General features: G+C 42.7%; 2 protein-coding genes across 2 annotated transcripts; both read right to left on the bottom strand.

Moving 5' to 3' along the window:
- Nucleotides 1-2,203: 2,203 nt before the first annotated feature.
- On the bottom strand, nucleotides 2,204-6,311 carry bcap29 (B cell receptor associated protein 29; the record flags this gene model as incomplete). The annotated part of the gene is made up of 7 exons (XM_083662920.1): nucleotides 2,204-2,311; nucleotides 2,388-2,488; nucleotides 3,831-3,927; nucleotides 5,379-5,514; nucleotides 5,620-5,767; nucleotides 5,881-5,981; nucleotides 6,220-6,311. The coding sequence occupies 7 exons, from the start codon at nucleotides 6,309-6,311 to the stop codon at nucleotides 2,276-2,278; spliced, it is 711 nt and encodes a 236-aa protein (XP_083519046.1). The 3' UTR covers nucleotides 2,204-2,275.
- Nucleotides 6,312-20,903: 14,592 nt separating this feature from the next.
- On the bottom strand, nucleotides 20,904-22,214 carry LOC310800453 (G-protein coupled receptor 22-like; the record flags this gene model as incomplete). The annotated part of the gene is made up of 1 exon (XM_083663051.1): nucleotides 20,904-22,214. The coding sequence occupies one exon, from the start codon at nucleotides 22,212-22,214 to the stop codon at nucleotides 20,904-20,906; it is 1,311 nt and encodes a 436-aa protein (XP_083519177.1).
- Nucleotides 22,215-24,233: the final 2,019 nt, after the last annotated feature.

Genomic DNA, 24,233 nt, shown 5'->3' with positions numbered 1-24,233 from the left:
CCCAAAGCCGTACTAAGGCCCAGGCTGTAAAGATGCTTAATAACTCACTGTTACAAAGTGGGGCATTTTAACGTGGGGGTGAATGGGAATGACAGGACTTCTGAGCCCTGCCTCAAGTGGCCATTCGAGGAATTACAACTTTCAGGGTTACTTCCTGGTCCGCGTGGGAAAACCTCCCGCCTTGCCCACTGGTTTTAACCTGTGAAAGCAGAGCAACAGAACTGTACCTCTACAATATTATCCCAGTGATGTCAACATGTCAACCATGACTGTTTCCAGAAGTAACAGAAAGCCTTCCTTCACAAAGATACATGTGAGCTTTGTTGCATTGGAAATCAAGACTCTCATTCCTGTTTGTGAATTGTATAGAAATTGGGGTTTTGCTGCATGGTTTCCATAATTATGATAGACTTGTCTCCATTATATACATCTCAAATTAGATGAGTAGATTCAAATTACAGCATCAGTGAAGCGGCACATGTTTGGCACAATTATCCCAAGAGAACTGTTCCAAAACCACAGCACATCTACCTGATTATAGCCTATACAGTGCGCTGTATAAGGTATTAACCAGTGTGCCCTCATTATACATTTCAATAGTTTGTCTTCAACTTGTATCTATCCTGTACTGTCAACTTTGTCAATGACTACATGATTGACATGAGCAAAATATCAATTTTACCGCTCCCCTCTCCATGGTCTTGCCTTTGTTGTAGACCAAACAATTGTCGGAAGTTCTTGAGAATAGGGGCACAATCTACAGTCAATTTTTAAAACTATACTAAGACGGTGAAGGCGATTGAGCTGAAGATCCAGGAGGCTCAAGTCACATTAACAGGTTGATATCGGTCGAAAACATCTGAGAAAATGTAAAAAAAAAAGAAAATCCATGTCACTGTAGATTGTTGGGGTTTTAAATAAGAATGTGGACTTAAAATATCAAGCAATGAATGTTTCTCTGCATAAAAAATATAATGATCCTCCTTTTGTCTACTGTAGATCAAAGGTTTGTAATAAACCTAAATTAATATGAGTTGCTTATGTGGCATTATATTCACTGATGATGGTCAAAGCAAGGAATTGACACTCATGGCTCCCATACAGCTGAGATACAGTAGTTTAACTAAATATGTATATTACGGCAAGAGATGTTATTATTTATGTCATTGACAGTGTGCTTACAAGGGGGATTTGGCAACAGTGGATCAGGACCTGGCATGGTCATGCAGATCTTTGAATAAAGCTGGACGTGATCTCTCCACAGTGAAATTAATGTTACCTTACCTTGCCATTAGGCTATTCCCAGAAACACATGGATCTCACAAATTATTTAGTCATGGTGCACACAATTAAATATATTCACTTATTCACTTAGTGAATATGTAGGTAAAAATAAACAAGTAAAAATGTAACCATTGGCCAATAAGTATGGCATTTGCTCACCCACAGACACAGTGAGTCTTGCAATAAATATCGACTGTTCCAAAACAGTTAATCTGTCCCTAAATAGGAAATGAGGAAAGAAAGAAGTGCCATGGAGTTTTTGGTATTTGAATGCAGCATTTTTCTAAAATTTAAGAGGTTTCAAATATGTATTTCTTACAGCAGCTCTGACCACCTTGTGAAAAAAAACAAATCACGACACTAACCCAAATTCCTCCATAACCTCAACTCATAAATAAGCACTAAGTCTCATCAAGAACACACAAAATAAAATGTAGTTATAATCAGTGGAATTCAAGGATTCTGCAAAAGTTAGCTGATTTACAGAATTATACTCAATTCAACACAATGCAACTATTCAACTACTTAATATACTTGTCGAGTATTAAATGTTAGCATTAGCAATGGTAATGCATGAGCCCCTGAGAGTAGAAATTAAGACAATAATTTTATCATTTGCAGAAGATACAAGTCATTTTTTTCATTGAATTTTATGCTGTCAATAGAGTACCGTAACATGGAAACAACAAAAACACAAAATAATCAATTTTCTTATACAGTTTAGCATTAAAAAGTTTTTCCATAATTTAAGTTCATTGCTACAGATTCGCCAATATACCGTATGTCCAATCCTATCAGTTAAGAAATGTGTTTTGGTTCAGCTTAAATGCAAAAGGAAATCGGTAACAGATGATGCAAAACGCCTCTGGTGAGCGACTGTATCTAGCACACTGTCCTAGTGAAGATAATGAAGAATGTGTGAACAGGTCTCCATGATGGCAGGCGGAACAACACTTGATACCAACTGTCACTGTCATTCTGTGCTCACTGGTTACTGATCCTTTTTGTCTGCAGGACCACTCTGATTCTGTGGATCGAGTAAAATCATTCCAGTATTAGTAGTGTCATTTTACACTGTGTGTGTGTGTGCGCGCGCATGTTACCTGGAGTTGATTGTGTTCACTCAGCAGTCGGTCATACTCCTGTGCCAGACCCTTGGCCTGCCTCCTCATGGCCTCCACTTCAGCATGAGACTTGCGCACAGCTGCACACAAAAAATACAAAATAAATAAACAATATTATATCTAAAATTGCTATTTATTAGGGATGGGGCCGATCCAATATCGGTATTGGGTGCCGATATTGGCACTACCGTAATTCACGGATTGGATAACAGACATCACTCACCCACTCAACAGCCAATATAAAGCACTCCCCTCAGGACGCAGGTTCAGAACCCCACTCCATAGAACAACAAGGACAAACAGAACATTCATCCCCACATCCATTGGACTAATAAACAGACTCTGACACCCCCCCCCCCCAGCACCACCCACCCAACCCCTCCCCTAGCCCAATCTTGTGATGTGTTGACGTTGCCAATAATTGTTGTTGTCTTGTCTTGTGCTGTTGTCTTGTCTGATGCTCTTGATGTCCTTTTTGCCAACGACCATGATGTACAAACCAATTTTCCTAACGGACAAATAAATACTTCATTCATTCATGGATCGGATCAGAATCCCCCCCCCCAAAAAAAAAAAAATGTAATTCCAGCGTGGGCCGCATAGGTTTGCCGTAATTTGCCCATGTATAATAGTATCCTTCTTTGCCTTGTATATTTTCTTAATTTTGTCTGCTTTTTGCAAGGTATATTTATAAAAGAAATCTTTAATTGGCCAAATCTTTGCCTATACTGTATATTCAAGAAAAATATTGGTATCGGCATAATATCAGTATCGGCAGATATCCAAATTCAGGTATCGGAATCGGATCGGAAGTCGGAATCAGATCGGAAGTGAAAAAAGTGGATCGGTGCATCCCTACTATTTATAACATTAGTGCAGCGCACAGGCCCTCTTGAGGCGTCCTTGAGGCATCCTCTCAGCCTCTGGATTGCCTTTGCCACGGGAGGGTCTGGTGAGACGAAGGAGGAGCACGGCCGGGAGTAACCCACAGAGCCTAGATCCTCCATGCACCGAAGGGCCAATACTGCGGCGTAGCACTAGCTCTATTGCAGCGGACTGGGTTCTCTTTTACCCCTCCCGCGGGCAACGTTGCAGACAGAGTAGTAAGGCTGATCCATGAGCCGCGGCTTCTGGGACGCGAGTCGGGGTCTTAATTGGCCTCGGCTGGGTCTACTGGGCGAGGGTGTATGATGTTGACAGACCCGAAACACCTTACGACCCCAGATAACATCACTGATGACGCGTCCTAGCGCATGCGGCAGTAGTGTATTTGAGAATACTTAATATAGTACAGTAGTTAACTAATAACCCTGAAAGAAGAAAGTGGAAAAAACATTGAAGGAGTTCAATATCAATGATCACATGTACAAATGAAATGGAAACATAACCTCACAGTGAGCATGCATGCAAGTCTTTAGTCACCGTCCTCTGCAGCCTTCAGTTCTCCTGCCAGCCTCTCAGCCTCCTTCTTCAGGTGCTGGTTTTTTGCTGACATGGCTTTGTCCTCATCCAGCAGAGCCTGAGCACAAAGGATAACCTTTAATAGCCAAGTTTAAATAGTTTGGTTATTAGTTCTTGATGTAAGCGCTATTCACCTCACCAGTGCTTCTCAACTGATGGGTCGCGACTCGCAACCCAAAAGTGGGTCGGGGGGGGGGGGTGTTTTGAGTGGGTCGCAGATGTGTGCATGAAAACTTAAAAAGTTCTACTCCTTGAGGACGCCGGCATCCATGGTCAATATTACTGTCTTTCAGAGGCTGTAGCGGGCTAATTTGTAAAGCCAGAGTGAAGATCCTGGTATTAGTAGGCTACATGTATGGAACTAGGCAGGGATACTCAACTTGCTTTGCCCGGGGGCCACTTTCATGAAAGGATAGAAGGCCAGGGGCCAGTTAATAAACAAACAATATGCATTTTTCAGTAGTGGATTGTAGGTTTTTGGGGTGTCAGTCTGAGTTTAGTCTGACAATGTGCACACCGGATAGTTAGTTAGGTTAAGTACATACAGTACCTGGGTAGCGAGCAGACGGCGGTATTTGACAATTTAGCAGCTAAATCATAGATTATTGAAAGATATTCCATATTCCAGACTGAAATGCTATAACAGAAGTGGAGTATTGGCCAGAATGACATGAACATTTGGACACTTATTCAGCAGGTGTCTTGCATGTTGCGTTCAGGTGCACTGTAAAAAAAAAAATCCATCGCCGCATGTGGCCCGCAGGCCGCAAGTTGATTATCACTGACCTAAGGGATCCATTGGTACACAACCTCCACAAGCAGAAATAAATCTCAAGTGCAAATTACGAACTCTGAAGTATTTTCTGAGACTTTTCCTTTCTCCATGCATCTTAGCATGGTGCAGGTGGAATGTGGAAGAGGTATACTGTATAGCAATGGGATTGGGGAGGGGTGGGGGGGGGGGTAAATCACACATACTGTACATGTAGCTGCATCTAATTTTTGTAAACTGCTGGGGGCGCTGTTCCTGAAAAGGAACTCCCTCTTGTGATGTCAGCCCTCGCAGAAAGTTCTCCTCACAAGAGGACAGGGCCCATTTAGACTGCCACCATTTTCTCCATATTTCTGCTCTAGAGGCCTGTATCCCCCTTTTTCTTAGGCTTCCTGTACAGCGCGGAGCTTTTATTCTGAATGCTAAATGTCAAAATTCTTATCCGCTAGCGTTCGGGACCGGAACTCTTATATTGGCCGGTACGACAACAGAGCAGCATGGCGCGGAGGCGGAAGTCCCGGGCGGAAGATTTGCGCTGTACAGGAAGCCTCAAAAAAAGGTACGGCTGTCCCAGAGTCTATTTACGTGGCGAAATAGACTCTGGGTTCCCAGATTGATACTGTAGTAACACAATCAAGATCAAAGGGACCTGATCTCAAGGCATACAAGTCCAATAGAGAGTGAGCGGTTGGGCCTTAGTCATCTCGCCAAGTTCTGCATATGGATCTGCTTCTCACTTGTCTGAGTGTCAGGTTGTCCTCCTGGTACTGCTTGGCTGCTTTGTTGGCATTGTCCATCTGAGCCTGAAGAGCCACACTGGCATCTGAGGTGATGGCAACCTGGTTCAGCAGGGTGACCACGCGACGCATGATACTGTGGTTCAGGACAGGACAGGACAGACACTCAAGTTTTCAGAGGCTGAATGGTAAAAGGGTGAATAATCTTAGAAATACACTTAGAGGGGAGAGTGCTACTGACAGCCAGAGGAAGAGAGAGAAGCCAGAAATGTAGAGGTTCCTCTGCGCTCTGAACAGCTTCATGTGGAGGTGGTCGAACACGTTGGGGTTGACCTTGGCGTCGTGCATGGGCTGGGGTCCCGAGTACTTCTGCACCTCCCGTAGAGCGTCTTGAGAGAGCCAGACAGAGGGGAAAGGCTTCAGAGAAACTCACATGAGCGCAGAGACAACCAGCATCCCTGCTGCTGAAGTACTGTATATATATAATGTCTCTGTTCCTTACCAAGGAAAAGAACGATAAGGACCATGATCATAGTAAAGAAGCCTTTGTTCCAATAGGGAGATAACCAATTCCATATTCCCCAGTTGAAAACCGATCGCCATCTACAAAATGGGTAAAAAGAAAAAGATTTGTGTTAGTACATCTCAAAAATCTGCCTAGAGAGAGTGTGGATGCACTCTGCTGGTGAAGAATATGAACATGCCCAGCCATTCCCTTCTTTTCAAATAATCTTTGGCGAGGATTCCTTGCTTGTGAGAATTTGAGAATGGGTATTTTGTGTTTCTTCTTGTGTCTTGCAGCACCTCTGTGGTGATATGAAGGGTAGACACAAGACAGTACCTCTGGGCTGATATGAAGGGTAGACACAAGATGAGCATCACTGCTATCTCCACATAGAGGAAGAAAGCCACGGCAGTCCACTGGAGAGTCATCCTGACTGTGAGTGAGCCCCTCGCTGAGGAAAACAAAGTTTAATTATGTAGCATGACTAACCATGTTACTATGAAGCACTGGTAATCTTGATAATAGTTACTGTCCATTAAGGGCACAGGGTAATATTTAGCTTTACACTCTGAGGCATATTTGCTTCCATTATTATTATTATTATTACAATTAATACTAATAATAATAATAATTCAATTATGAATTATTTCTACCATGCAATAGGTGCATAAGCATAATAACCACACGAAACCCATGGGGGATACAAATTTTGTTCACATGAAGTATGAAGATACGAACTTCTGAATCATCTTACAAAACAAGTGAGCTAGAGCAGCGTTTCTCAACTGGTGGGTCGCGACCCAAAGGTGGGTCGCGGGGCCGTTTTGATTGGGTCGCGGACATTGGCCCAAAAAAAAAAAAAAATCATATTTCATTTGAGTTAAATTCAGATTATTGAAACTGGATTAGCCTGACCAGTTTTACTTGTTTAACAAGCTGAAGCATATGCTCTGCCTGTAATTCAAGAGAAGTCTGCCTTTTCATTTCATATTTAATTTTAGTTCAATTCAGATGATTGAAACTGGATTAGCATGGCCCCAGTTTAATTAAAAGTTATGACCAGTTTAACTAAAAAGCATATAGCCTGCCTGTGATTCAAGAAAAGTCTGCCTTTTTATTTCATATTAGTTAAATTCAGACTATTGAAACTGGATTAGCATGACCAGGTTAACTTGTTTTATTATTATTATTATTATTATTATTATTATTATTATTATTATTATTATTATTATTATTATTATTAACTTGTTTAAAAACATATAGGCATGTAATTCAAGATAAGTCTGCCTTTTATTTCATATTTCATACAGTTCAAATAAGACTTTCTGAGCATGACCAGTTTGACTAAGTCTGCCTTATTTCAATTGGTTTTTAGCCCTAGTTGCACTTCTGTTGCACTTTTTTGTTCATTTGAGGTTTATAACAGTGCATGAAGGCATTGTGTATTAAATTAATGCGCTATTTTTTGTGCAATAAATTTGAGTGGTTTAAAAAAAAAATCTGAAATTTGGGTCGCGACTTCATGACAAGGAAAATAGTGGGTCCTGAGGCTACACCAGTTGAGAACCACTGAGCTAGAGGATTCATTCAGTTTGTCCCCATCTATTTATAGGCTTCCCTCTAAATGTATTCTGACTTCACACACTCGCCCTAGCCTAATGTTGTCGATTTTTTGCTGTCGTTGGATTTAAGTAAGTGGGAGGCAGGCAGTCGACCGATAACAAGGAATAAACAGGGTTGCTTACCCGGCGAAGTTGGACGACCAGTGAAGTGGGGAGGACTGGAGTCTGGTCTGGACACACACACACACACACGCACACACACGCACACACACACACACACACACACACACACGCGCACAAGCCCGTGCGCGTGACAGCTGCTAGGGCGGGCTTTCCCCAGGCCCAAATAAAAACCGTGACGGCCAATAGATTCTTTCTCAGCCCGTTTGAACTGTTGTATTGAAGATGACAGTGACACATGTGAAAGGCGTTGTTTCCAGGCCACTGAGGCCAGCGTAATAGATGGTAATAGAATAGTAAGCCAGATTTTGTTTAAATCTTTTTTGTAGGAATCTATTACTGTAAAGCTCGTTTGCCTGGGACCGGGCCTCCCATCTCACATTTCATGTTCCAAGAATAACCACCGGGGGGGGGGGGGGGGGGGGGGGGGGGGGGCGTGGTTACTAAAACCTCAGCCATATCTCATTATACTGTACATTGAAAACATATCATTTAAAGTAAAACCCATTGTTTATCTACGAAATTCCAGGATAAATATTCAGATTCAATTGAAACTCTCAGCATTGTGTGTCCTGCCGGTCAGCAAGGCGCCACCAGGGGGCGCTGTTGCCTAATGATATGAATCATTCAGCCGGTCAGCTGCAGGAACAGGGAGTAGCCAGTAGGAAGTATTGTGCTCTGCATTCATAATTCTGCTGTTGCATAGGCCTACATCCAGTTGCATTTAGTAAATCCAAGAATCCAAATATTTCATGAGTGTGACCCAGCAGGCCAGGTCAGTAGCCTACATGAGGCATTTAGGTATCATGGTACAGGTAAAAAAAACATGTTTGGGCTCAAGCTACCCATGAAAATACCCCCCACCCCCCCTAAAAAATAAACAAATAAACAAACAAACAAGGAAAAAGTAAAACTTGCCCCCGGAGCTGAAAACGGAGAAAAAGGTGCCATTCTAATGGCATTTTTTTTTATTTTTTTTATCTCTTTTTATTTAGAAAAGTCTTTTCACATTAACTTCAGTTGTAACATTTTTCAGCGTAGAGTAGCCCTTCATTATTTTACATTCAACAGTACACATTCATACAATTTTCATACATTTCGCAACTGTGCATAGTTTTATAGGCTCAACCTGTTTCCAATATAACCAAAGCATTTCTTGTTACATTACCTACTCCTTTCAAAACTTTTCCTGCTTTATATTATTTACTAGACATAAAACAAACCACGAAAACAAGAACAAAAACAGAAACAGAGAGAGAGAGGGGATGCTCTACTAGTTTGACACAGAATCACAAGAGGTACAAAGTTCTATACAAAGTCTCGTCTTTTAGGTGTTATAAACTCAATCCACTTTTCCCAAATCCTCACAAATCTGTCCTTCTTGAGTCTCAGCGAAAACGTGAGTCCATTACAAATATATCATAAACTATATCCACCCAGTCATTCATTGTTGGTACTTGAGGATGCAGCCACTTTTTGGTTACGCCTTCTTACCGGCAGCCATTAACATTCTAAACAGTAAATCATCCGTTCTACTCAGCTCAAATGTTTTGTGACCCAGATACATCACTTCACATCTCAATGGAATTTCAACCCTAAAAACAGCTTCCATGGTCCTGTGTATCTCTTGCCAATATTGGGTGAGGGAAGGGCAATCCCAAAATATATGAAAATGATTTGCATTCTCACTTCCACACCGTCGCCAACATCTTGAACCATGAACCTGTCTCTTCTGCAGAGGAGTGATGAAAAAATGCATTATATTTTTCCAACTAAACTCTCTCCAAGTTTGAGAGGCAGTTGTCCTCCATTGTAATTCACAAATTGTTTCCCACTCCTCCTCAGTGAGAATCATATTGCCCTCCCCTTCCCATTTCTCCTTTATGTAAAGCGTATCAATTTTTTTACACATTTGGATTCCATTGTACAGTCTGGAAATTGTTTTTTTTACATGGTGCAGAGAAAAAATCACTCAAAATACTCCCTCCCATTGAAAACAGCTGATCTTTCATGGTACGATCAAAATAGGAGCGAACCCAAAGATACCTGTAAAAGTCAGCATTTTCTAATTCATGATTCCTTTTGAGTACTTCAAATTGCTGGAGAGAGCTCTCATGAACCCAGGTACAGTAAGCAGTGACACGTTTTGCTACCCATCCTCTATATCTTCTGTCTGTTCTATTAGGGGTGAAATCTGTGTCGTACGCACACCATTTTAGTAATCTCTCTTGGGTACTTAAGTTATATTTTTTCACTACCTCTCCCCACATCTTAAATGATAAATTAATCCCTGGGTTTCTAATGGCATTTCTAGTGTCTTTTCTTTTTCTTTTTTTTTTGCTGTACAGCAGTAGCCTGGCTGGGTGAGTGATGTCATAAGTGTCATCTGCCCAGTTGACTTTTTACTGAGCATGTGCCAACTGCTCTACAAAAACCAGTCTAGATGCAGCTACGTATGTGTGAAAAAAACAAAAGGAGAATCCTATTGCTACATACCAGTCCCACATATTAATGCAAAGTGGCCTCCAACCTACACCATGCTCTTTAAGGTTTTTGTGTCTTTTCCAAACCAGCACAAACCGCAGTCGGCCTGCTAATGAACACACACATTGCTGCACCACTACAACACTCTTATGAGATTCTTATGTATAGCCCAGCCGACAATGTCTTCCTTTTGAATATGGAGGTTTTATGACAGAATTCAGCTCCCAGGTCTATTCTTTGGATGTGTGGTCTCACTGGCCTGATAGGGAATAGGTTCTTCCCCGCTGCATTTTCAGCTTACAAAGTGTTGTGTACAGTATATTCACACGGGCTTTCTCTGCGATTGTGAAGGAGAGCGGCTATCTTTGACTGCATGTCTCCCGGGTGCTGAGGAGGGAAATATTTACCGCTGCTCTGGCGCTGATAGCTTTTTGAGAGCAAGCAAATGACTGTCAAACTGATTGTGCTTTGATTTCTGTCATCTCGTCACCTTCTCTGAGGTGGCAGCTTGGGACACTGGAGAGTCATTACAGTCAAATGCCTGCAGTCAGGCAGCAGGTGGCCAGGCTGAGGAGATGATGCAGCAGGTGACCAGGCTGAGGTGATGATGCAGTAAAGCAGCAGGTGACCAGGCTGAGGTGATGATGCAGTAAAGCAGCAGGTGACCAGGCTGAGGTGATGATGCAGTAAAGCAGCAGGTGATGAGGTGATGATGCAGTAAAGCAGCAGGTGACCAGGCTGAGGTGATGATGCAGTAAAGCAGCAAGTGGACAGGCTGAGGTGATGATGCAGTAAAGCAGCAGGTGACCAGGCTGAGGTGATGATGCAGTAAAGCAGCAGGTGACCAGGCTGAGGTGATGATGCAGTAAGGCAGCAGGTGACCAGGCTGAGGTGATGATGCAGTAAAGCAGCAGGTGACCAGGCTGAGGTGATGATGCAGTAAAGCAGCAGGTGACCAGGCTGAGGTGATGATGCATTAAGGCAGCAAGTGGACAGGCTGAGGTGATGATGCAGTAAAGCAGCAGGTGACCAGGCTGAGGTGATGATGCAGTAAAGCAGCAGGTGACCAGGCTGAGGTGATGATGCAGTAAAGCAGCAGGTGACCAGGCTGAGGTGATGATGCAGTAAAGCAGCAGGTGACCAGGCTGAGGTGATGATGCAGTAAAGCAGCAGGTGACCAGGCTGAGGTGATGATGCAGTAAAGCAGCAGGTGGCCAGGCTGAGGTGATGATGCAGTAAAGCAGCAGGTGACCAGGCTGAGGTGATGATGCAGTAAAGCAGCAGGTGGCCAGGCTGAGGTGATGATGCAGTAAAGCAGCAGGTGACCAGGCTGAGGTGATGATGCAGTAAAGCAGCAGGTGACCAGGCTCAGGTGATGAGGTGATGATGCAGTAAAGCAGCAGGTGACCAGGCTGAGGTGATGATGCAGTAAAGCAGCAGGTGACCAGGCTGAGGTGATGATGCAGTAAAGCAGCAGGTGACCAGGCTCAGGTGATGAGGTGATGATGCAGTAAAGCAGCAGGTGGCCAGGCTCAGGTGATGATGTGGTTTGGTTGAGTGCTGTTAACACTGAAATCTAAACTTGATTCGTGATGTATGAACTTTGAAAAACAATGTTACTGATGTTGATTCTCTCTCTCTTTCTCTCTCTGATCTCTCCTGTCTCTCTCCCACTCTTCTCTCTCACTGCGAGAGGGGCTGGAGGGCAGCAAACTCCTCTCCCCTCTCACACACACTGCCACACTTCTGTCACACCATCTGCAGTAATGCAGATGGTTGAAGAAATTGCAAAGGCAAGGGAAAATGATGAATATTCCATTGGCATTTATGTTGACCTACAGAAGGCTTTTGACACCATAGATCATAGGATATTGTTGAGGAAATTGGAGAAGTATGGGATGCGTGGTGTTGTAAATTCTTGGCTGAAAAGCTATTTAGAAGGTAGGCAGCAATGTGTACAAATTAAAGATACTGTGTCAGCATTGAGGGACATCACCTGTGGGGTTCCACAGGGATCAGTGATTGGTCCAAAACTGTTTATTTTATATATCAATGATATTTGCAAAGTTACAGATTTGTTAAAGTTTGTCATTTTTGCAGATGATACAAATCTATTTTGTTCTGGTAAAAATTTAAATGAACTTTTGAGTGATGTTGAACGGGAGTTGGAAAACCTCAAAACTTGGTTTGATGTCAATAAACTATCACTGCATATTAAGAAAACTAAGTATATGGTGTTTGGAAATCAGAAAGGAATTGATGATGATATTGAATTAAAAATCTGTAATATTGACATTGAAAGAGTATTTGAGACCAAATTCCTTGGGGTTGTGATTGATCATAAACTGTCATGGAAACAACATGTAGATTATATCAAAGGGAAAATTTCAAAGTCACTAGCAATCCTGTATACATTTAGAGATGTATTGAATTATAAGGCCTTGCATATCATTTATTGTTCACTCATTTTACCTTACATGTCTTATTGTGTAGAACTCTGGGGATCAACCTTTAAAACAACTCTAAATTCAATAGTTGTTCTACAAAAACGAGCCATACGTATCATTAATAAAAAGGATTACTATGCTCACACAAATCCACTGTTTCTAAATTCCCGTGTTATGAAATTTAACGACTTGTTCTATTATAAGATAATGCAAATAATGTTTAAAGCAAAATCAAAGTCACTCCCATTCTCTGTGCAAAAGTTATTTTCAATACGGGACAGCAAGTACGATCTAAGAGGTGTGTGCAAGTTTAATGTGCAAAAAGCTAAAAAAGAGATTTAAAGGAGATGTGTTTCCATTGTTGGGGTGAAAGTTTGGAATGATGCACATATAAATTTGTATATATATATATATATATAATAATGTGTAATTCGCTTTTGGTTTTCAAAAAAATGGTTTCTGAAGCTATTTTTGAAGGTTATAAGTGTGAATAAATTTTCTGATGCTGTTTAAAAAAAAAATATATATATATATATATATATTTTCTGTGTTGTAAACATTGACTGTTGCAAATTTACTTTTCTGTTTTTTATTTTATTTTGGAGGAAAGCTTAATTGAGTAGAAATTAGGTCAGGCTTAATATAAGCATTTTGCTTCTGCCTGAGCCTGAGCCTGTCTCTGGTTGATTTGATTTTGTTTATACTGTGATTTTGTTATTTATGATGACTGAATAAAATTACATTACATTACATTAATGTAAACACACACACACACACTCTCTGTCACTGCCTGATATTAAAACACACACACACACACACACATTCAGTCGCAGGACTCGCACTTTGATGATGGATACAATAGATGCACACAGATAGATACTACACTCTGGCAGTGGCACCCACACACACACACACACACGCACCCGCACACGCACACGCACACACACACACATGCAGCCATCAGATTTGTGCAGGTCTCACCCTCCTTTTATCATAGCCACATTTCCTAAGGGATGATTTTAGATTGAACAATAAAAATGTCAAATGTAAAAAGAAAAAATCGTATAAGCTCATAATGTATGCTGCATGGGTCATGGGCAGCATACATTCCACAATCAATTTCTTTAGTCTATATAGATAGTCTATATAGATCGTGTTGATCTGCTTTAGCATACATGATGTGTAAACATGTTTATGCATGTTTATCCTCTTGGGAGCAGTTGATGTCTCATTAAACGTCCTGTTCCTCCCTGATAAGAATAGAAAACGAGTCGACTACACACAGCATTGATTTAAAGGCTTGCGTGTGATTGCCTCCAAATGCCACACAGCGATGTCATTAAGGTCATAGCAGTTACAGGTCATTAAGGTCATAGCAGTTACAGGTCATACTTATTGGATCCGCCTGTCTTTGCTTCCCAGCATCCATCTCAGGCAGCCATAGATTTTCCTTCCTACAGAAGATTACAGGTTGTATATCAGAATCCTCTTCCAACTCCGTTAAAGTGTCCTTTTATCGTTTCCAAACGTGGCTCGGCGAGAGCCACATTTGGAAAATGACCATAAGCAACAATTTGTCAAAGCTGCGCTGGCCGGGGCGCTCAATTTGCCGTTGCTTCTTTTCTCCCCGATAGCAACATTACAGTTGAGTGTTCGCTGACCTAATGCAATAGAGGCTCCATACGGACCCCGGTAATGTGATTTCCCCGGCTTTTATTCTGTGAGTCTGCGGCTTGGATAGAGAGAGCGGCCCCCGAAGAGATGGCATCTGATTTGAGGGAGGCTGCCTGAGAGAGAGGCAGAGCGAGAGAAGGGAGGACATAATGTATGTGATGGAGAGAGAGCAGCGAGGAGGAGGAGGAGGAGGAGGGGCAGAGCGAGAGAAGGGAGGATATAATGTATGTGATGGAGAGAGGAGGAGGAGGAGGAGGAGGAGGAGGAGGAGGAGGAGGAGGAGGAGGAGGAGGGGCAGAGCGAGAGAAGGGAGGATATAATGTATGTGATGGAGAGAGGAGGAGGAGGAGGAGGAGGAGGAGGAGGAGGGGGAAAAGGACACACAGGGTCAAGCGATTGTAATAAGGCTGACATTGATGCACCGCTGACCCTCTGCTGTTGACGATGGCCCTTCATGTTGGTGTATTGACTCATTGCTTCTCTGCCCGTCAGCCTCAGGTTAGAGGTCTTTGATGACTTGCTAGCCTATCCCCGGTATGCTAACCGCTGCTGCATGTGTCGTTTGAATTGGGACTGCACACTGTAGTGTAGGTGATGACCTTGAGATGTCTACCCATTAGGGCTGTGAATCTTCACTGGCCTCACGATTCGATTCGATTACGATTCAGAGGGCTACGATTCGATTCGATTACGATTATCGATGCATCTCCATGCATCTCAATGCATCTTAAATCGATGCATCACTTTTTTGATTTATTTTTTCTCACTGTGTGGCTACGGTACTTTTAATAAAAGTGCATTTGGAATTGCATTGTATTATGATCCATAATTAAAATAAACAACTGCATGTACTTCCGTTATATTTTATTTGATTATTAAAAAATAATAATCGATTTTTGGCATTTGTGAATCGATGCAGAATCGTGCACGTCCGCATCGATTATTTTTGACACCCCTACTACCCATGGCGATGGTTTGTGAGTATCAAGTTGAAGGTAGGGACCTAACGATATCAAATTTCACATGGTACGGTATATCTACCAAAAATATCGTGGTATATGGTATTTCATGTATTCATCCCCCCCCCCCCCCCCCCGCTTTTAATTAAACATACTATGGCCCATCGAACAAAGAAAACAAACATAGGTATTTCTCTTTGAAGAAGAATATTGCTTTATTGAACTGAAAGTGAAACTAATATGAGAATGTTTATATAAGGGTCCTTCATTATGAACTTATTTGTATTGGCGTGTGGCACTGAGTGTGCATACAGTAGATCTAAGCAAATCACACAAGAGGGAGTGATGTTCTTACTGGATATCGTCACAACATCACTCCCTCGAGTGTGATATTGCTTTTATACAACAGTTGTTGTTTACAGTATAAACAAAGCTATTCATCAAGCAATAACAGCATATGTTTTAAGTAATTTGCGACAACAGATGATTCTGTCTGTTATTCCTCTCCGCCAACAAAAACTGTTCCCCCAGATGCACTACCAAGTGTTGCCTGCCAAGCGACAACAGGTAAACTTGCTCGTCCAATCAAATTGCTTGGCCGGAGGAACTAACTATTGTATAATGCGTAACATATCATCGGCACAGTATTGGGGAAAGCGTGGGTGCTTGATATCGCAGTATACCTAAAGCTATCTGATGCCTAATCAAAAGCTTGTCCCTCATGAAATTGCTGTTTCATTTGAAGAGGATACAGATACTGTGATTATCTGAAGCCGAGGAAGATAACGGTCTAATTTACCCAGCGTAACACTTCCTGCTGGCTGACAGTTATGAAGGAAGAAGAAAAAGAACACAAATGAGATTGAAAGTAAAACCACGATTAGCTTTAGCCAAGGATGTTATTGTGTGACCAAAATGTGTAGCTTTGGCCTAAGAAGTTGTATCTTATATCCGTCAAATGCTAAAACAATGCAATCGAATGTATTCCGTGTCAGTTTAAAATCACATAATGCTAATAAATCTTTGAGATTACGATTGAATTTCGTTTAAAATTGATGAGCTTGCGGTCACAGGTCATTGCCTTATATGTGCACCAGTCATACCCTTCAGCTATGGTTGTAAATCTGACACACTTCTAGACGGTCTGTTGTATTCAGCATTCAGTATTTCCAGACCAGAACACATATTGCAGCTTTTTAAGAGGAAAGGAAGAATACTATAGCAAATAGAAATGTATCCAGGCCTTCTTGGCTCAGGCAATGTGGCTCTACTATACTGTACCTCTGTATGTTGGATAGAAAAGTACTTGTGACTGTGACCCCATTTAGTTAAAAAACAGATTTCTAGAAGGCAATCAATTGATTTTTAGAGTATCACTGAAATAGTTTGGAAGAGTAATTAGCATTTGTGCAGCAGATGTCTTACAGTATGTCTCTAGCACTGGATTATGAGTGGGCATATCATCACAAATACCAGCAGCGGAAATAAGCCTATATACTGTTACAGTATGAACACGCTACGTTTGAGTTTTTCCTTCTAATATTCAGACTCGTATAGACGGTTTTCACCAGCTGCAACCCCACAGCATTTCCTTTTTCTCAGCTTCTTCTTCTGTGTTTTATGGCGGTTGGCATCCTTAAATGTTGCATTATTACCACCACCTGAATTGTACCAGCTTCACAGTGCTAACTATTGACAGTGTTCACTTTCTAAGCTGTTCAGGGGAAAACACTGACATAGCCTACTTCTATTTCTTTTTTCTTTGTTTTAAATGTAAAGATAGGCCTATGCGTGCAATAACGTACTGATAGTCAGCTTACTCTGTAACATGTAGCTTTTATTAGCCTCTCAGGCTAGCTCCAGACCGGACAACAACGCTTCCTACTACCCAGCGTGTGCACGTCTTTCCGACAGGGGTGGTTGTTATGGCAACTATCAACAACAACAACTACTACTAGCTACTACTAACTACTACAATAGATAAAGACCGAAATAGGCTACTTGTTAATGTGTCTGTCGGAGACACGGCCTAACGTTAAGATTTAATATGAGCCGAATATCAGCCTGCGCTCAGCTATGTATACAGGAAGTAAACCGGATATTCAGGTGGGTTGTGATGGTTGTTATTGTTGTCAAGTTAAAACCGTCTATACTAAGTTTATCCTCTGGCTCAATGTTTTGCCTCATGATATTTATACCTGAGGTCCTTTTCTTTTCCCCTGTCTGTCAGGCAGCCTGTTTCTGGCTGTGTTCCCATCTCCACTCTCAAATCACCGTTGTGTCCTCAAGGCACTGTGACATCCACACTGCCCGTTTACAGCAGGGTCATAAAGAACCTGGCCTGCATCAATATTCCCAAATCAGCTCTCTCTCTCTCTGTGGAGCTGCAAACCACAAACCAGAGCAGCCATCTGACAGAGAGTGTGTAATCGCTCTGTGACAGCCATGTGCTGTCACATTCTATTCACCTTATCAAATTTTGCTCATATCAGGAGGCTTCTAATCTGCATACGTCATTTTGTAATCGTTATTCCGTTTTAGACCCGGGAGTAGATTACTCCTACCTTTATCATTCTTAGACTTGCCAAAAAGCTGTTTTCAAGCACACACAAAAAAAACAGTTGTAAAGTTTTAATATTTTTTCGGACGAGAACGTAACATCCAAATATCTGACCAGTTTATCAGAATAACGCCTATTTGGAAATTCTTAACGAGCAGCGAGGACTGAGAGCGCTGGCTGTGACCGGTCGAAACAGTCGACGTGCTTAATTGTAACTAACGTTATGCCGACCACCCGGTCGGCATATAGCCGTCAGCTCCTCGCAGCAGTAACGCTATATGAGCATGGAACTGAAGTTGGCCACACTCGCTGGAGTGTATAGCTGCTGAATGTTGCCAAACTTCAGTCATAGTTTCCAGTTGATCGATGTTTACATTACTGCAACCGGCCGGCCGGCTAACGCTGCACCATCACAACTAATACAACTGTAACGCTGAACCATCATAACTAATACAACTGCGTCTGACAAGGAAGAGAAGTGGGCGGGGCAACATAAGGTCAATTAGGCCTCTCAATTTTCCACTGTACCTGAGATGGCAACAGCCTAATAATATTAGTAATAATCAGTGTTGGGGGTAACTCATTACAAAAGTAACATATTACATGTAATATATTACTTTTAGCAGTAACTCAGTAATATAACTTATTACTTATAGGAATTCAGTAATATTATACCGGTTACTTTGTCAAGTAACTCAAGTTACAAATTGAGTTACATTTTATTAAATCAAAGCACATATTTAAAAATATATAGTCATTTCCTAATCAAACTGTGTGTTTTATGCAAATAACCACTATAGATGACAATAACATTTAGAATTTTGGATTGTTTACACTGACTTCAAGGTGGTTTAAATTATTTTTCCGGATGGTTCCGGGACGGTGATGTCATTCTGCTGCTGCTGTTGTTTTCGTAAAAGTAATGCAAAAGTAGTGTAATAAGTAACGAGTTACTCTACACAGACAGTACTATTGTAAAGTAACTAGTAACTAGTAAGTAACTAGTAATATGTAGTATATTACATTTTGAAAGTAACTTGCCCAACACTGGTAATAATATGCTCATGCCGGAGACAGACTGTGTGTCTGTGTGTGTCTGTGTGTGTGTGTCTGTGTGCGTGTACGTCTATATGCAAATGTGTGCACTTCTTAGGCAGAGTGTAACCCTTGACCCTGGGATGGTAATGAAGCGAGCGGCCCAGGCTTTATATGCTAATAGACATTGCAACTCTGCATCTAGATTTGCTATTAGTGGCCATCCTCAGCTCTCCTCTTTTCAGATTGAATGTAATAATAAGCTTGACATATACTTTTGTGTGTGTGTGTGTGTAGATCCTTACTAAAGAAATGGTAGTGCAGCTATACGAATAAATTCTTCCTACTTAGGGCAAACTTGGCTTAAAGACAAGTTCAGCCAAGAAGAGCAGAATTGCTGCATTCTAATCTAGCAGCCGCAGCCACTTGGAAAAGACAGTTTCACTGTCCTATGTCTTGGCAAGCAGAGGAAGACACACACAAATTGGTAGAGCTTGTCCACAGGAAGAACTTCATTATCTGTTATTGTGTATCGTAAACAGAGTCTTTTATTAGGTTTTTTAAGACTTTAGCAGTAGTTCTTTATTGCAGTTCTGTTTGTTGATTTGGAGACTATAGTGTTGTTAAAAGGAAGACAAGTTAATCGTCTAGCTGTTTTTCAACATTCTCCGCTGGTTTAATTAAATGGCTTCTGGTGGCAAACGTGTCATTTGAGGACACCCTCTCCTTTTCAGAATTAAAACAATTTGTTGTCATCTATTTCTCTTCTCTACTCGTCCTGTCACAGTCCCACCCTCGAGCTATCCTCACTTCATCATAGCAAAATAAGACAAGTGTAGATTTTCCATTTGGCTCAAATCAGGACTGACTGTTGAAGTGAAACAGACATGGATCTGGTTCGTGTCAAACCGGATGATGAGAACCGTTTGTGTGTGTGTGTGTGTGTGTGGAATGCATGTGTTCTTTGACCTTAAAAGCAATGATCATAAACAGTAAAAAACAGTAAAACACCCGCAGTCTCTGAGCTAACATACACACTACCAGCTAACCCACACTACTTTACTACTTCCTTTCCCAGCACACTCAAATGTAACTTGTTTTTCTACCCCTTCATGTTCCTTGGAAATGTAGAAAGTATAGTATTAATAAGAGGCCATTTACACCTGGCACTAACATGCGTTTTCTGTGATCAGATTGCAATTGGATTGTGCTTGACCACTTGAAAGTATAGGTGTAAACGCAACCCCAAGACACATTGAAGATGGATTGCGATCTGATCGGACAAACCACCTCCGGAGGTGGTCAGGGATGCATTGTGACCACATTGTAACACAAGTGTAAATGCAATATGTCCTCTCAATCCGCATACAGCAACTGTATGCGGATTGAGAGGACACCCATTTTGGGTGATCAGATTGCAATCTGATCACCCAAAACGCATGTTAACGCCAGGTGTAAATTAAATCAGGCTAATGTGGTCAAGCACTATCCGATTGCAATCTGATCACAGAAAACGCATGTTTGTGCCAGGTGTAAATGACCTCATAGACATGATACAATCTGATTGGCCTTCCCTCATCTGGGCTCCCATGCAACAGGGTCAGAGGTCACTGGGGATCTCAGGGTCTGGAGGCGGAGCAAGCGGCATAGTGATGTCAGGGTCTGGAGGCGGAGCAAGTGGCATAGTGATGAATGGGAGTAATCTCACAGCTGTTACAGAGTCACAAACACTTTACTGGGGGGAGGGGGAAAGGAAGCCTTTCACTTTTGAGTGACCACAAAATTTATTATAAATATACATATACAATAATTCCTACTTCTGTCTATATACCTTATTTTCCTTATACTGTACATGTTTAATGTATGTACACAATGTATATTGCTACCGTTACAAAAAGCCATGCAATATCTACAATACAGTGTATTATATATCTATCAAACCTAATATGTTTTTCTCAATAAATAGTAATAAATTATCCACCTCTGGTTTTTGTACATTCTAATACACATGTTATTTACATTGATGCTTTGGATAAACATATTCCCTTTTTTCCCATTATGACCTGATGTGAGTTGTAGGTGCTTTTATTGGCTGTGTGCCCTTTAGATATGAGTTCCTTCACTCCACATCCTCAGAAGATAGACATTTTCTTCTGGCGTCTTTGTCCTCAAATGTCACTTTTTTGTTCCTCTTGGGGTCGATCCAAGAGTTGTGGATGATGGCGTTGTTGGGCATCGGGTCGGCCTCGATGATGGACACCACTCTCTTGTTCATCTTGCTCTTCAGGACCTTCTGGAACTTCTGCCTCGTGAAGGCGTAGAGCAGCGGGTGAAAGATGGTGGTCCCGTAGGCCATGACCAGGAAGCCCAGTCTCAACTTGACCGTCAGGTCACTGGGGCCCACGCTCAGGATGACCGTGTTGAGCACCGTGATGGGTGTCCAGCACAACAGGAAGGTCGACACGATCAGCAGAGACATCCTGAAGACCCTCTTCTGGCGCTCTCGCCTCTCTCGGTGGCGCTTGACGGCCCGGCGCAGGGCGATGATGACTGAGACCGAGGTGCGCATGCCCAGCGTGGGGTTGCGGCTGCCGCTGCTCTGCGATCCCTCGGTGGCCTCTTGCTGGGTCGTCATCGCCGTCATGGAGGGGCGCTTTTTCCTGCGCGCCTTCTTCTTCTGCGAGGCGTGGAAACGCGTGCCGATGCGAATGTTGAGCGCCTGCAGGATCTTGGAGTAGGTGATCAGCATGACGACGGCGGTGAAGAAGAAAATGGGAATCTGAGCCAGCAGGTGGTAGTACAGGCCGAGCTCCGTGTAGTACTGGTTAGTGTTGACCACAGTTTCCACCACTGTTTGGTTCAGCTCCGCGTGGCCCTGGGCGAAGAAGCCCACCTCGATAAAGGGAACCAGGAAACTGACAAAGGATAGCACCCAGATGGCGGCCAGCAGGGTCAGGGCCCGGCCCATGGTCAGCACGCGGTTGGCGGGTTTGACCGAGATATCGTAGCGGTCCAAGGTGATGGCGAGCACGTTGGCGGCGGTCGCGACGCTGGCGAAGGAGACGCAGGCCTCGTGGAAGCAGCAGACCAGGGCGGTGTCTCCCTCCAGGGAGAGCAGCACCACCACAATGGTGAGGGGGATGCAGCACACGCACACCAGCACGTCCAGCACGTGGAGGTTCATGGTGACGATGTTGCTGACGGAGCTGATGAGGTTCGACTTCATGCAGTAGAGGGCGAGCACAGTGAGGTTGGAGCTCAGGCCCAGGATGATCTCCAGCATGAGGAAGCCGGTCAGGGAGACCTGGAAGCTGACGGGATACGGGTAGGGCGTGGCCGGACTCATGGTGCGGCTGATGGGCTCGGTGTTGTCGGTGACCGTGACGTTGCTCATGGTGCCTTCTTCTTCCAGCCGGGGAAGGATATGCATTATCCTGCATGCGAGAAGGTCAAGAGAGAGAACGAGAAGATATGAGGAGGAAATGAGGAATCAAAAAGAGGTTGTGTGGGACTACAGGATAAGAGATCACTACACTTAACAGACAGCGGAAGGGCACCAGATTGATCCTACAATGCCAAATGAAAGAATGCTTTTATCTGTGAAATCGTGTCGGAACGTAATGCTGTGCCAGTTGTCAAAGGATCTCAGGACATCCTCTGATTTTAAATGAGCAACTTTAAAGGAACACTCCGCCCATTTTCAACCAGCTTTGTATCATTAGAACATCAGTAGTATATCAGAAAACTGTAAACGGTTTTGAAGTCTGTCATTTAATTTGACAGTTATTGAGTGTTAAAGTGTGGACCAGTGACATCACTGGTCCACACTAAACTGGTCCACACTCAAATTAATAACTCATTAACTCAAATCAACTCTCAAACTGTAAACGGTTTTGAAGTCATTCATCTAGTTTGACAGTTATTGAGAGTTGATTTGAGTTAATGAGTTATTAATTTGAGTTAGTGTGGACCAGTGATGTCACTGGTCCACACTTTAACACTCAATAACTGTCAAATTAAATGACAGACTTCAAAACCGTTTACAGTTGTCTGATATACTACTGATGTTCTAATGATACAAAGCTGGTTGAAAATGGGCGGAGTGTTCCTTTAACAGTGCTGTCCAACCGCCATGATTGTTTCAGTGCATAGCATGACCAGATGCTCCTTCTGTCATCACAGCCATGATCAGACACATCGCACAGCAGCAACACTCCAATTATCACATTTTATCATTAATTAATTATACATATTATCACATACGCGCCTCTGGTGTTTGTTTGAATTCCATAACAGAAGCTTTTTATTTAATTTCGAGCTCTTGAACAATACCTTTGTGCGGACAGGCTTTTAATGGCAGTTGTCATTTCTAGTCACATTTGAATATAGAAAATACGGTAACACTTTATAATAAGGGTACATTAATTTACCCGATCGGACTGTTGTCACCCATAGATTCAGTAGGTTCGTCATCAGCCCCATTCCTATCGCTGATAAACCTCGGGTGATTAATTAAGGTGTATGCTTAATAAGCATTAACTACCCCTTTAATTAACAGTTAACTAATGTGTCTAGTAACCGTTTGCTGATGGTGTTCATGTTAGGTATTGTGGTTTGGGTTAAGGGGTGAAGTCTGAAGTTAAGGTTCGAGCAAGCTTACGGCCGAGGCTGTTAGTTAAGGGTTAGTTAATGTGTTTTTCTCTCACGTTTTTCTCCCATTTTCTCCCCAATTGCAGTTGACAAATGAATTCCCCCTGCTTTCTTACGGTTGTTGCTCCACCCCCTCTGCTGATCCGGGGAGAGCCGTAGACCGCTTTCATCGATACATGTGCAGTCGCCAGCCGCTTCTTTTCACCGGACAGCCAGGAGTTTCCCTGGCAGGACGTAGCACGTGGGAGGCTCACGCTATTCCCCCCCCATTGCCCCTCCCCCAGAACAAGCGCCCCAACCAACCAGAGGAGGCGCTAGTGCAGCGGCCAAGACTCAGCTGGAAGCTTCCCGCTGCTCGGAATTGAACCTGGGTCTCTGCGCTAATCGGTGAGTGCTTTTACCTCTACACCACCCAGACCCAGTTTAATGCTTATTAAGCATTGACTAACCATTAAGCGGGTTAGAAATGAGCATTAACCAACCTTTTAATTAATGTACCCTTATTGTAAAGTGTTGCCGTAAATATAAAATGAATATGGAGCAGAGGTCGGGATGAAACCACTGATGATGATACGGCTGAGCTTTCAAAGCAATCTGTAATAATACTTACCCTTCCCTCCAGCAGCACTATCTGAGCAGCAGGGCTGTGAGATCTTCCCTCCAGCAGCACTATCTGAGCAGCAGGGCTGTGAGATCTTCCCTCCAGCACTATCTGAGCAGCAGGGCTGTGAGATCTTCCCTCCAGCAGCACTATCTGAGCAGCAGGGCTGTGAGATCAGGCCACAGAGTCCATGTTAGA

The sequence above is a fragment of the Poromitra crassiceps genome (assembly GCF_964638095.1).
Source record: "Poromitra crassiceps genome assembly, chromosome: 30".
Lineage (NCBI taxonomy): Eukaryota > Metazoa > Chordata > Actinopteri > Beryciformes > Melamphaidae > Poromitra > Poromitra crassiceps.
This window is presented reverse-complemented; position numbering and strand designations above follow the sequence as displayed.